At 59.0% G+C, this 13,187-nt stretch overlaps 1 protein-coding gene across 1 annotated transcript in view; it reads left to right on the forward strand.

Moving 5' to 3' along the window:
- C8A04DRAFT_40942 (uncharacterized protein) overlaps positions 1 to 12,668 on the forward strand; it is a gene marked incomplete at both ends in the record, with an annotated part of 24,233 nt that extends 11,565 nt beyond the window's left edge. Inside the window, 7 exons of the mRNA XM_062785118.1 lie at positions 382 to 5,361; positions 5,547 to 6,644; positions 6,678 to 6,688; positions 6,725 to 6,809; positions 6,852 to 7,445; positions 7,476 to 11,078; positions 11,118 to 12,668. Coding sequence (XP_062632529.1) covers positions 382 to 5,361; positions 5,547 to 6,644; positions 6,678 to 6,688; positions 6,725 to 6,809; positions 6,852 to 7,445; positions 7,476 to 11,078; positions 11,118 to 12,668 — 11,922 coding nt within the window. The remainder of the gene's footprint in view (positions 1 to 381; positions 5,362 to 5,546; positions 6,645 to 6,677; positions 6,689 to 6,724; positions 6,810 to 6,851; positions 7,446 to 7,475; positions 11,079 to 11,117) is intronic.
- Between the last annotated feature and the right edge of the window lie 519 nt (positions 12,669 to 13,187).

Consider the following 13,187-nt stretch of genomic DNA (forward strand, 5'->3'; position numbering starts at 1 on the left):
ACTTGGCACTTATTACTCGGTTTGTTTGGGTTTGTATGTGGGTTTGGAGGTGTGGACTTCTTACTACGGTTGGATCCTCGTATCATTCCCGGATGCCTCGTCTATTTCTTCATCTCTTGTTTAGTTTCTTCCTTTGGATGGTTTCCTGGGAGATTGTTTACTTATTTCCTATTTGGGACCTTTTCTCATATCTCGCTTTTGTTTCTGGCTTTTCTTTCTGGGTTTGGTTTGAATATCGTCCCGCTGCGTTTCATTTTTAATTCCCTATTGGATGCCTTGGTCCTTGGATACCCTCCTTGGGCCTCGCAGTACTGTTTACTTACTTCCCACTTTGGACATTACCCCTTTTTGTCATTCGGATTTTACTGACAGAAACGGTAGTTCGACATCGCGCTCAACATCGGCGATGCCCCCACCTTCGTCGACCTCTCCCTCACCTACAACACCGCCCTCCTCACGCCCCCCCAAGCCACCGCCCTCGCAGCCACCTTCACCCACACCATCGACGCCATCCTCGACTCCATGACCTCCCCACCCACCTCTTTACGTCTACTCACCCCCTCCGCGGCATCCCAAATCACCACGTGGAACACGGCCCCCACCACCCCTTTGCCGTCTCTCGCAGACCATTTAATTGCAAAACACCTCACTACCCGCCCGCACCAACCCGCCATCGCCGGCTACGACGTCTCGCTCACCCACGCCGAACTGGATACTCTGACAACCTCCATCGCAGCCCACCTCGTGTCAGAATACTCCGTCACCCCCAACACCTTGGTCCCCTTCTGTTTCGAAAAGTCCTCCTGGGCCATCATCGCCATGTTATCCATCCTCAAAGCCGGCGCTGCGTTTGTGCCTCTCGATCCTAAACACCCCATCGACCGGTTGGTAGCTCTCGCTCGGCGGGTTCACGCGCCGTTGGTGATCTGCTCCGAATCCCTCGAACAAACTGGCTTGGATATAGGGGGGAGGTTGACGATTCCTTATTTACTGCTTGGGCCTAACGCAGTGGATAACATCCGGCCTGTTACCGGGCCGTTGACACCTGCGGGCCGAACGCCGGATGATCTGGCGTATTGTCTGTTTACGTCTGGAAGCACCGGCACTCCCAAAGGCGTGCGCATCTCCCACGCCGCCTTATCAGCCGGCGCGACCCGCCACGGCGCCTACTTCCACTACCTCCCTGCTTCTCGGGTGTTACAATTCGCGTCGTATGTGTTCGACGCGTGCATCACGGAGATCCTCACGACTCTCATTGCGGGGGGTTGTGTGTGTGTCCCGTCGGAGGAGATAAGAATGGATGTGCGTGGTGGGGGGCTGGCGCAGTTTGTGAGGGATCAGAGGGTTAATCATGCGTTGTTGACGCCGAGCGTGTTGGCGATGTTGACGCCGGCTGAGGTACCGGGGATTGAGACGTTGTTGTTGGGTGGTGAGGCGGCGGCGTATGGGTTGATTGATGCTTGGAGACGGGCGAGGACTGCGAATGGTGCGGAGAGGAGGGTTATGATTGCTTATGGCCCGACGGAGTGTACTGTTATTTGTGCGGGGGTGGATGTTTCGCTTTCCGCGCCGTCAGCCAACCTCCTCCGTCCCGGCATGAACGTTATCGGTTTCCCCGTTGCGTCTGCCGCGCATCTGACCATGCCCGACAACCCGGATGTGTTAGCCCCTGTTGGAGCTGTGGGCGAGTTGTGCGTTGCCGGACCGATCTTGGCACAGGGGTATCTCGACGACGAGACCAAAACCGCCGCGGCGTTTGTTTTCCCCGCATGGGCCCGCGGCGAGAGGGTGTATCGCACCGGCGACCTGGTGCGGTACCGCGAGGATGGCGGGATGGAGTATCTCGGCAGAAAGGACGGACAGGTCAAAGTACGGGGACAGAGGATTGAGCTCGGGGAGATTGAGGAGCAGGTTGCGGGGTGTAAGGAAGTGCAGAATGGCGCGGTGGTGTTGGTCAAGCAGGGGGTGTGTGCTGGGAAGCTTGTGGGGGTGGTTACGCTGCGCGCGGGGAGTGGGAAGTACGTTGTTGTTGGGAGGTTGGAGGGGGGGAATGGAGAGGGTTTGGATGTGTTGGGTGGTGAGGCGATTAAGGCTGCAGCCTCAAAAGTGGGAGATGCGATTGGGGATGTGCTGCCGGGGTTTATGGTGCCGAGTGTGTGGGTGGTTGTTGGGCAGTTGCCGTTGATGGCGTCGGGGAAGACGGATAGGAGGTTTCTTGGGGGGTGTTTGCAGGGGATGAGTGCCGAGGTGTATGCTGCTTGTACTGGGCAGGCTGCTCCGTCTACTGCTGCCTCTGGGACACCCTCTGCTGGCGCTGCTACTCACTCAGACACGCAGTCAGACGGACTAACACCCGTGGAGAGCACCATCCGCGGGGTGTGGGCAGCCGTGCTGAACGTCCCGGCGCACACGATCAACCCGGATTCTGGCTCGTTTATCAAGTCAGGAGGCGACTCGATCTCGGCCATGGAAGTCGTCGCGCAGTGCCGTGGCAAGGGCATTCCCCTACTGATTGAGCAGCTGCTCAAGGCCAAGAGCGTCAAGTTGCTGGCCAAGAATTTCAAGGATCTCAAGTTGGAATCCGAGACAGCCCAAACTTCGACCAGTGCCGGCCCTGCCCAGGGTTCCAGCTCTACAACTATGGCTGCGGCAGAAGAAGACGAAGAAGACGACGAAAACATTACCATGTTCGCGCTCTCCCCCATCCAGCGCATGTTCACCCGCCTCTCCCCCGGCGAAAACCACTTCAACCAAAGCTTCCTCCTCAAAGTCGCTCCCACGACCACCCTCGACGAACCCACCCTCCGCCGCGCCCTCGACGTCGTCGTCAAACGCCACGCCATGCTCCGCGCCCGCTTCCAAAAGCTCGGCCGCACCTTCAAACAATGGATCGAGCCCACCGTCGACGACTCCTACCTCTTCCGCTCCTGGGATCTCCCCCCGAATCCAACCTTCTCCGACGAAGCCCTAACCCAAATCCGCGAAACCCAACGCACCCTCGATCTCGAAAACGGTCCCGTCTTCTCCGGCGACCTCCTCAACCTCGGCACCGACCAATACCTCTTCCTCACAGCCCACCATCTCGTCATCGACCTCGTCTCCTGGCGCATCATCCTCAAAGACCTCGAAGACTATCTCGTGTCTGGCTCCATCACCCCCTACCGCAGCCTCTCCTTCGAAAAATGGTGCACCCTCCTCTTAGCACGGCGCAAAGCCCTCTCGTCCACGTCCACCGTGCCCTTCCCTGTTGCCAAGCCTGATTATGGGTATTGGAGTATGCAGGGGAAGCCGAACTATGCGGCGGATTTTGAGCATAGGCAGTTTACGCTGAGTGCCGAGACGTCGGCTGCGTTGTTGGGGGGATGTAATGAGAAGCTGGGGACGGAGGCGTTGGATTTGTTTTTTGCGGGGGTGATGCAGTCGTTTGCAGTTACTTTCCCGGATCGGGCGATTCCGCCGGTGTACAACGAGGGACATGGGAGGGAGCCGTGGGATTCGAGCATCGACCTCTCGCGAACGGTTGGGTGGTTTACCACGATTGCGCCGGTGTGGGTGGATAAGCAGCAGTGTGCAGGTGGGATTGTGGACTATGTGAAGAAGACGAAGGAGGTCCGCTCGCAAATCCCGGCGAAAGGGTTTTCCTACTTTTCAACTCTCGACGTTGAGAGGGTCCCGTTTGCGATTGAAGTCTCGTTCAACTACTTTGGATCGTTCCAGCAGCTCGACCGGCCGGATGCGTTGTTGAGACAGGTTCATTTCCGGAATTTGGGCGAGCATGCCGATCCCGAAGAGGTTGGGGAAGGACACAAGAAGTTTTCGTTGGTGGATATCAACGCCGAGAGTGAAGGCGGGAAGTTGGTGTTTACATTCAGTTTCAACGGGAAGATGGGCAAGAGAGCCCAGGTCGAGCAGTGGATGAAGGCATACGAGCAAAGTCTGGAGGAGATTGCACGAGTGCTAGGCAAGTCGGAGCCAAAGAGTGTCGGCACGGGAGTCAGCTCGATTCTCAAACCGGCCAACACCCCATCCGTCCCGGCCAGCCTCAAACCTACCGTCTCCTTCTCGGGTACTGGCCCTGAGAAAAACACCGGAACAACAGCCGGCATCCCCAACACCTCAGTCGAAGCCATCTACCCCTGCACGCCCTCCCAACAAGGCATGCTCCTCACCCAAACCAAAGACCCCGACATGTACTGGTTCCGCTCCGTCTACGAGCTCTCCCCGGCCCCATCCACCTCCGCCCTCCGCCAAGCCTGGACCGCCGTCGTCGCCCGTCACCCCGTCCTCCGCACCATCTTCATCGAGCAGGACGCCACCGACGGGCTGTACGATCAACTCGTGCTCAAGGAACATGACCCGGCTGTGATCGAGGATACCATCCCCCCCACCCACGGTTCCTCCTCCGACGATGACCTAGCCGAATCCCTCAAGATTCGAACAGTCCCGGGGGAGTTATTATCCCGTCGTGCACCCCAGCACCAGTTGCTCATTGCTCGCCAACCAACAACCGGCAGGGTGTTTGCCAGTTGGTTGCTGTCGCATGCCATTGCGGACGGCAGTTCCATGGGCATCATCCTCCGCGACCTAACCTCTGTCCTCGAAGGCCGGCCCCTCCCGCTCGGCAAGCCCCTCTTACAAAACTACACCGATTACGTCCGCTCTCGAGACCCCGCGGCCGATATTGAATTCTGGAAGGGCGCGCTGGAGGGGGTGGAGCCGTGTTTCTTACCTGTTGACTCGCAGCCTGTGCATGGGCAGGGGCATAGCAGGTCGTATTCCCAACCGCAACCGCAACCGCAGCCGGTGGCGGAATTGTGCAAGACAGAGTTGGATCTCAGCGGGATTCCCTACGCAGCGATCGTGTCGACTGCACGAACGTGCGACGCCTCGCCGTTCTCACTCCTCCAAACAGTCTGGGCGCTCGTCCTGCGCGAATTCGCCTCGCCGCCTCCGTCACGGTCGTCATCCACCGCCGCTGGCTCACCCTTCTCCACGGCTGACAAGACGGAGTCTACGTTTGGGATTGTGACCTCCGGCCGGGACTTACCCATCGCGAATATTGGGGAGATAGTCGGACCGCTGGTGAATATCCTCGTGTCACGCGTCAAACTGGAGGAAGGGAAGACGGTGGCGGAGGTGGTCGAGCAGGTGCACGAGGGGTTTGTGGATGCTTTGGGGTGTCAGACTGTGGGGTTGGCCGAGGTTGTGCACGAGGTGGGTGTGAATGGGGTGAGTGGGAGGGGGAATGGGGGGAGTGGGTTGTTTAATACGGGGATGACGTTGCAGAAGGCGGGTGGACAGGGAAGTGAACAGCAGGGAGGAGTGGAGTTTAGGGCGATGGGGGGGCAGGATCCGACGGAGGTGAGTCTGCTTTTCTCTTATTTCTTATTTCTGGTTTTGAGTTTGTTGGTGTTGAGTCGGTGTTGAGTCGGGGTTGAGTGGGTTGCTGTGGTGTCTGTTTACTTTCACTGCTGTTTACTTTGTCCGGTTCAGGGGCAGGGTTAGGGTTCCTACCTAGATTTGATGATACTAACCGAGACCATTAGTTCGACCTCGTCGTCCAAGCCCTCGACACCTCCACCGCCCTGCGCATAACCTTCTCCTACTGGACCCCCAAAATCACCCCCGCCCGCGCCTCCGCCATGGCCTCCGTCTTCACCTCCTTCCTCTCCCAAATCATCACCAACCCCCACCAGCCCCCTGCCTCCCTCGACCCGACCTCCGCATCCGACCTCTCCCAGCTCTGGACCTGGAACCACTCCGTCCCTGCGCCCTTAGACATCCGCATTGAGGAGATGATCGCCCACCGCACGGCGGAAAACCCGGATCTCGACGCGCTGTGGTCGTCGACTGATATTTTGACGTATGGGCAGTTGGATTTGTTGTCGGCGCGTATCGCGCAGGGTGTCCTGTCCGACGTAGCCCGCGAAGAGATTGTACCGCTGTGTTTCGAAAAGTCCATCTGGATCGTCGTCGCCATGCTCGCAGTCCTCAAAGCCGGCGGGACCATCGTGCTCATGGACCCGTCGCACCCGCTCTCCCGGTTACGCACCATCGCGTCCACTGTTCGCGCCAAGCGCGTCCTCTGCTCCCCTGCGCAGGCTGAGTTGTGTCAGGGGCCGGAGGGGCTGGATCTGCCGACGGTGGCAATTTCGAGGGATATGTTCCAGCGCCGGTCTGGTCTCCCAGGAACGGCCCCCCGATCTTTCATGAGCGTCAGCCGGAAACGCAAAGCAAAGGGGAGTAGCGACGCAGCGTACGTGGTGTTCACCTCCGGCTCCACAGGCACCCCCAAAGGCTCAGTCACCGAGCACAAAGCCTTCTGCACGGCCACGCAACACTACCACCAAGCGATCGGCCAACTCCCCGGCTCCCGCGTGCTACAATTCGCCTCCTACTCCTTCGACGCCTCCTTCCTCGAAATCCTCGGCAGTCTAATGGTCGGCGCAACAGTCTGCGTCCCCAGCGAAGAAGAGCGCAAATCCCGCCTCGCCGAATTCATCAACGCCTCCAGCACGTCCTTCGCCGTCATCACGCCCACCGTCGCCTCGCTACTCACCCCGGAAACCGTCCCGTCCCTGCGCACGCTGGCGCTGTGTGGCGAGCCGATGACCACGGCGCATATCAATGTGTGGGCGGACAGAGTCAGATTGGTGAATGCGTTTGGCCCGTCGGAGTGTTGTGTCGGGTCCGCGGCGAATGAGGCGGTTACTGTCGGGGATAGTCCCAAGTGTATTGGCACGGCGGTGTCGTGTTGTTATTGGGTGGTGCATCCGAGGAATCATGATCGGTTGGTGAGGATTGGGGCTGTTGGTGAACTGCTGATTGAAGGGCCGATTCTGGCACGCGAGTATTTGCATGAGCCAGAGAAGACGGCTGCTGCTTTCCTGGAGACGGCGCCGGAATGGGCGCGGCAACATCCAGGACGGGCTACGAGGTTGTATAAAACCGGGGATTTGGTGGTGCAGAATGCGGACGGGACGTTTCTGTATGTCGGGCGCAAGGACACGCAGGCCAAGTTTCGAGGGCAGAGGCTGGAGTTGGGGGATATTGAGCAGGCGTTCCGAGATGTGTACCCGGCCGATACTGTCGTGGCCGAGGTGGTGGCTTCGGACCAGCCAAGGATCGTGCTGTTTTTCTCGGCGAGAGACGGTGTCGCAGCCAACTTTGACCCCGCGGCCGTGCAGCAAAAGATGGCCGACAAGATCCCCGCGTACATGGTCCCGTCCGTCCTCACGCCGTTGGCCGAACTCCCGCGCATGCCGTCCGGCAAAGTCGACCGGAAGAAGATCAAGGAACTCGGCGCGGCGTTACCGACTGGTCCGGCCACGCAAACATCCGGCCGAGCCCCCAGCAGCGAGATGGAGCTGGCGGTCGCTGACCTATGGAGAGAGGTTCTCAAGTCGGCCCCGCCGCGGTTGTCAGTGGAGGACTCGTTCTTCCATGTCGGCGGTGATTCGTACACGGCCATGAAGCTGGTGACGGCTGCGAGGGGACGGGGTGTGGTACTCAGTGTGGCGAGTATCATGCAAGCGCCGAAACTGGGTGATATGGCGCTCAAGGCGTCGTCGTCTACCCTATCCAAGACGCCAGCCTTACCGGGTTCTCAGTCAACTACCCCCGGATCTCACCCAACTCTCGGATCACAGCAAACCCAAGGTTCCCAGGGGTCACCGCTAGTCCCCCCATTCAGTTTGCTGCCAACACCCCCCAGCCAAGCCCACCTCGCCGAAGCAGCCCGCCAATGCTCCCTTCCCGTCTCTGCTCTAGTTGACCTCTACCCCTGCACCCCCCTACAAGAAGGTCTCTTCGTGCTCTCCATCCGCCAAGCCGGGGCCTACGTCGCGCGGCACGCCTATCGTCTCCCAGCCAATCTCGACCTCACTCGCTACCAAGCCGCCTGGGAACAAGTCTACGCCGCGGACGGTAACACCATCCTCCGCACACGTATCGTCCAACTAGAGGGCGTGGGCAAAGCCAAAGGTGCCAAAGGCGCCAAAAAGGGGGGCTTGTACCAGGTGGTAGTCGACCAACCACTCAACTGGCAACGAGCAACCTCTCTCGATGCATTCCATACCCCGAAACCAGTCGCCCTCGGCACGCCCCTGGTGGAGTTCGCCGTTGTCAACTCTGCTCGTGAACGCTATCTCGTGTTGACAATGCACCATGCCGCGTATGACGCTACCTCTCTCGGTCTGTTACTCTCCGACGTTTCCGCTGTTTACCACGGCAGTGCCCCAGCAGAGTCACGCATTCCATTCCATCATTTCATCGCGACGCTGCAGGCTACACCGGTGGAAAGCACGACTGCGTTCTGGACGGCGTATCTTGCCAATGCGCAGGCGTTGACATTCCCGGCTATTCCGCGCGGACATGTACCGAGCGCGGATCAGAATTATGAGCGGGATGTTGCGTTACCGACGCCGGGTACTACGGCGACAGCGGTAAAGGGGTTTACCACGTCTACGCTTATTCGCGCGGCTTGGGCGTTGGTTTTGGCTAGACATGCTAACACGGCTGATGTCGTTTTCGGCGAAACTCTATCAGGTCGGAATGGAGAAGGAGTACTTGGAGGAGGAGAAGAATCCGAAGTCCAAGGCCCCATGATCACCACCTTACCGGTGCGAGTCAAAATCCCCCTTCCCAGCTCTCCACGGGGGATTCAGGAACTGTTGAAGAGGGTGCAGGGGGATTTGGTAGATGTCATCCCGCATCAGCATCATGGGTTGCAGAATATTCGGTTGGTGTCGCAGGCGGCGGCGGCGGCGTGTAGTTTTGCTTGTTCGGTGACCATTGCGCCCGGGGGAGGGCCGCCGGGAGAGGGAGAGGGGGGACTGGGGTTGGAGATGGTGGAGGTGGGGGAGGAACCGGTTATGAGTTATCCTTTGAGTGTGCAGTTTATTTTGGGGCAGAATGAGAATGGACCAGGGGCTGGGGGGAGAGAGTTGAAGGTGTCGGTGTATTATGACGGAATGTTGGTGGAGGCTGGGAAGGTGGAGCAGATGGTGGGAGAGTTTGGACGGGTGCTTACTGGATTGGCAGCCAGTAATGAAGCGGATGGGCTGGCGAGTTTGGAGAGGGTGTTTGCTGTTGAGCAACCTGGCCAAGAGGTTGGATTGGGAGTGGAGTATGTACCGGGACAACAGGTTCAGGAGGATGCTGGAGAAGGGTATGGAGATGGTGCGTACGGAAAGAATGTGTTGGATGTGTTGAATGAGGAGGACGAGGGTGAAGAAGAGGAAGAGGAGGAGGAAGTTGGACAGGGGATGAGCCAGCCACCCGCGGATATTGATTGGGAGGCCGAGATGAAGACGCTGTGGGCTGACATCCTGGGCATGGAGCCTGATGAAATTTCGGCAAGCGACGACTTCTTCCAGCTCGGTGGCGACTCCATCGCGTCGATGCGCCTGGTCACGGCTGCGGAGCGTCGGCATATCAAATTGACGGTGGCCGACATCTTCCAGCATCCGACGCTCGAAGAACTGTGCGACCACGCTGCGGCTACTCATGTTCCGGCTGTTGCTCACACAGAAGGCCAAGGCGATGGTCATGAAGGAGGACCAGTCCAAGCGCAGATCCAAGAAGACGAAGAGTACGAACCGTTCGGCGTCATGGACATCCTGGACCTCGACGCCGACGAGGTCGTGCACACCGTCTGCCGGCAGCTCTCCGTCTTCCCCGGCGACGTCGAGGACGTCTACCCGGCCACCGACTACCAAGCCTGGGCCATCAGCCACGGCCTGATGCGCAGCCGCGGCAACACCAACTACTTTTTGTTCCGTCTACACGGCCTGCTCGACACCTTCCGCCTCGAACAAGCCTGCCGCAAGATGGTCGCCTGCAACCCGATCCTGCGCACCCTCTTCACGACTCTCCGTGGCCAGGTCATGCAGGTCGTCCTCCGGTCCTACCAGATCGAGTTTCTGCGGTATGGCGCCGAGCACACCGCCGACGACGCCTTCATCCGGTGGCTCGTCGAGCAGGACACCCAGCGGTCGGCACACTTGTCGCAGAGTATTGTGCGGTTCAAGCTGGTGCTCCACGCCGACGGCTACTACGTCCTCATCATGCGCATGTCCCACGCCCAGTACGACGGCATGTGCATGCCGCTGCTGATCCAGGACCTCGAGCACAGCTACAACGGCTTGGACCCCGACCCGCGGCCGTCGTTTGGCCACTTCATCCAGGGGGCTACCCGACGAGAGGAAAAGGCCATCGACTTCTGGGGGACGCTGCTCGATGGGTCTTGCATGACCGAGATCGTTGAGCACCCGGGACCAGCACACAAGCACAACGTCGACACCATCCGCACGCGCACCTTACCGCCCATCCCGGTGAACGTGGCCGGTATGTCGCAGGCTACCCTCGTCAAGGCCGCGTGGGCGTTGGTGCTCGCCAAGATGTCCTCCCAGCGGGATATTGTCTTTGGCAACCTCATCTTTGGCCGCAACATGCCTGTTCCGGGCGTGCGAGACATTTCCGGCCCCTGCATCAACATCATCCCAATCCGCGTCAAGGTCAACGCCATGGACAGCATCCACGATCTACTCCGGCTCGTCCAGGAGCAACAAGGCGCCGCCATGCCCCACGAGAGCCTAGGTTTCCGCCGCTTGATCAAGAACTGCACCGACTGGCCGCACTGGACGCGTTTCTCCTCCGTCGTCCAGCATCAACAACTCGGCCGCGACGGTTCCGAGGGCCAGACCTTCCAGCTCGCCGACAATTTGACGTGTGAAATGGGCGTCCTCGGCCCGGCTTACGACTCCGCCGATCTCTGGGTCCAAACCACCCCCATGACCGACTCCTTCAAAGTCGAAATCGGCTCCTGCAGCTCCGTCGTCCAGCCCGCCGTCGCCGAGATGCTCCTCGACAAGCTCTGCGCCACCCTCTGCATCTTCGCCGCCATCTCCCCCGGCACCGGCCCCCATCTCTGGGAACTCCTCGCCCGCGACGGCGCCCCCGTCATCCCCATCAAGTCCTCCGTCGTCGAACAAGTCTGGGGCAATGTGCTCCCCGACGCCGAATTCATCGCCTGGGACACCCCCTACTTCGACATCTGGGGCGACGAGATCGCGCCAGTCCGCTTCCTCGAAGAATTCGCCGCCCACGGTCTGCAGTTCGACATGGAAGACATCCTCGAACACCCCACCAAACAAGCCATGATGATGCTCACCTCCCGCATGATGCAGTCCTCGCAACACCGATCCCGCAACGGCCAACGCCAGAACTCCGCCCGACCGCCCACAGCCGGCACAATGCCACCCACCCCGCAGTCCTTTGCCAACCCGCAATCGTTTGGGCAATCATTCGGAGGCCAATCATTTACCAACCCAGGCCAATCCTTCCCCGGTAGCCACGCCCACCAGTCCTTCAACGGCCAATCCTTCGGCCCCCCGCAAGCCTTCGGCCACGACTCCCACGACATGATGATGTCCGCCGCAGCAGCCATGACCTCCTCCCACCAGTCGCAACAAAGCGCCATCGCAACTACCAACGGCCGCGGCTTCTGGATGCTCGACGGGTCTAAGAAATCCCAGCCTCAGCCTTCCGCTCTTCACCCCCATTCCCACAATACCCAGTACAACAACTACCCTCCGTCGACGGCAGCGTCGGTGACGAATGTCACGAAACGGAATCGGGGTGCGAGCGCTAGTACCAGCCGCCCGCCGTCGGCTATCAACTCGCCTTATCTCGGTGCTACTCGGGCTGGTGGTGGTGCCCCCGGAGCCGGAACGGGTGTGATGCCCCCGCGCCTAGGCCTCGGGCCGAGGAAGGGGACGGCGGGGACGGGTACCTCCAACACCCTGCCTACGCTGGCGTCGTTGGCGGGGAGGAGGACGAATACAGCCGCGTTGGGTTCGTCTTCTTCGGCACTGCCTACGCCTGATATCCACGCCGCGCAGAATCAGAATCTACAGGCTGCTCAAGGACAGGGAGTGCAAAGGTCTTGGACACCCGGTGGGACGAGGCAGGTATCAGGGAGTGCGTTGGGACGGACGAGGAGTCCGTACGCCACTGCCCAACAACAAGCCCAGGGTCAGATCCAAAGTGGAAGTCGACCTGGCACGCCGTCTAGTGCTGGCTCGGAACACGGCCATGGACATGCACATGCACACGGCGGTCACGGATTCGGAATAGGAGGAGGAAACACGCTATCAGCACCCGGCCACAGCCTCGGGACGGGGGGTATCCAACGGCCAATGACCAAAAGCCCCGGGACGGCCCTAAGAGGGTTGAAGATGCCTGATTACGGCCGGCCACAGAGTCAGCCGCAGTATGGGATGCACCAGCAACAGGGTCTGCAGCAGCAAGCTCTGGCCCAGCAAGGACTACAGCAGCAGCAACAACAAGCCCTAGGCGGCTACGCACAACAATACGCACAGCAATACAACCAAACCCACGGCCATGCCCAACCCCCAATCCATGGCCAGACACAAGGGGGCTATAACCCCCTCGGCCACAACCATACTCAGAGCCCAAGTCCAGGGTTGGCACAGCACAGTCTAGGACAATCGCAATACCCAACCCCCCTCCAAACAACAGGCCTGCAGTCCAACCACAGCCAGCACCCGCCTCATTCGTTGTTGGCGCCTGATGATGGGCCGGATGGGGGGGAGGGGGACGGAGAGGGGGTTGTGGGGGGACGGAGGAGGAGGAGGAAGGTTTAATTGATCATGGGTTGATGGGTGGTGGATGGACATGGGAGTAGAAAAGAAAAAGAAAAAAAGGTCAAAATGAGAAACTGAAAAAAAAAAAAGAGCAAAGAAAAGTGGGGGATCGAAATGAGTTGAGGGATATGAGTGGGTTATCGGTTGTTGATTTTGTCTGTTTTGGCTTGTTTCTTCTGTCCGTGGTTAGTTATTTCTTTGGTCCTTGCTTATTTCGTTGGTTCCTCGTCACCTCTTATGTCCTTCTTGTTATGCTGTTTGTTTGTTGTCGTTAATTATATTTAGTTGTCTCCTTGCGTCTTCGCGGTTGCTTACAATGCTTGGTCAGTTGTTTACTCTTTAGTTCTGCTTGTTCTTAGTTACTCCGTTCTGTAACTAGTTGATTTCCTTGAATTGAGTGCTTACTTCGCCTGTCTGATCTGTTGAAGAGTTTGCTATAAAATGATTATTTGCCCAAAGTAAACTAACGTACCTTATAAGCGAGCCGAACATATAAGCGAGCCGAACACTCTCCACCAC

This window comes from Dichotomopilus funicola (assembly GCF_033296635.1).
Source record: "Dichotomopilus funicola strain CBS 141.50 unplaced genomic scaffold C8A04scaffold_134, whole genome shotgun sequence".
NCBI classification, from domain to species: domain Eukaryota; kingdom Fungi; phylum Ascomycota; class Sordariomycetes; order Sordariales; family Chaetomiaceae; genus Dichotomopilus; species Dichotomopilus funicola.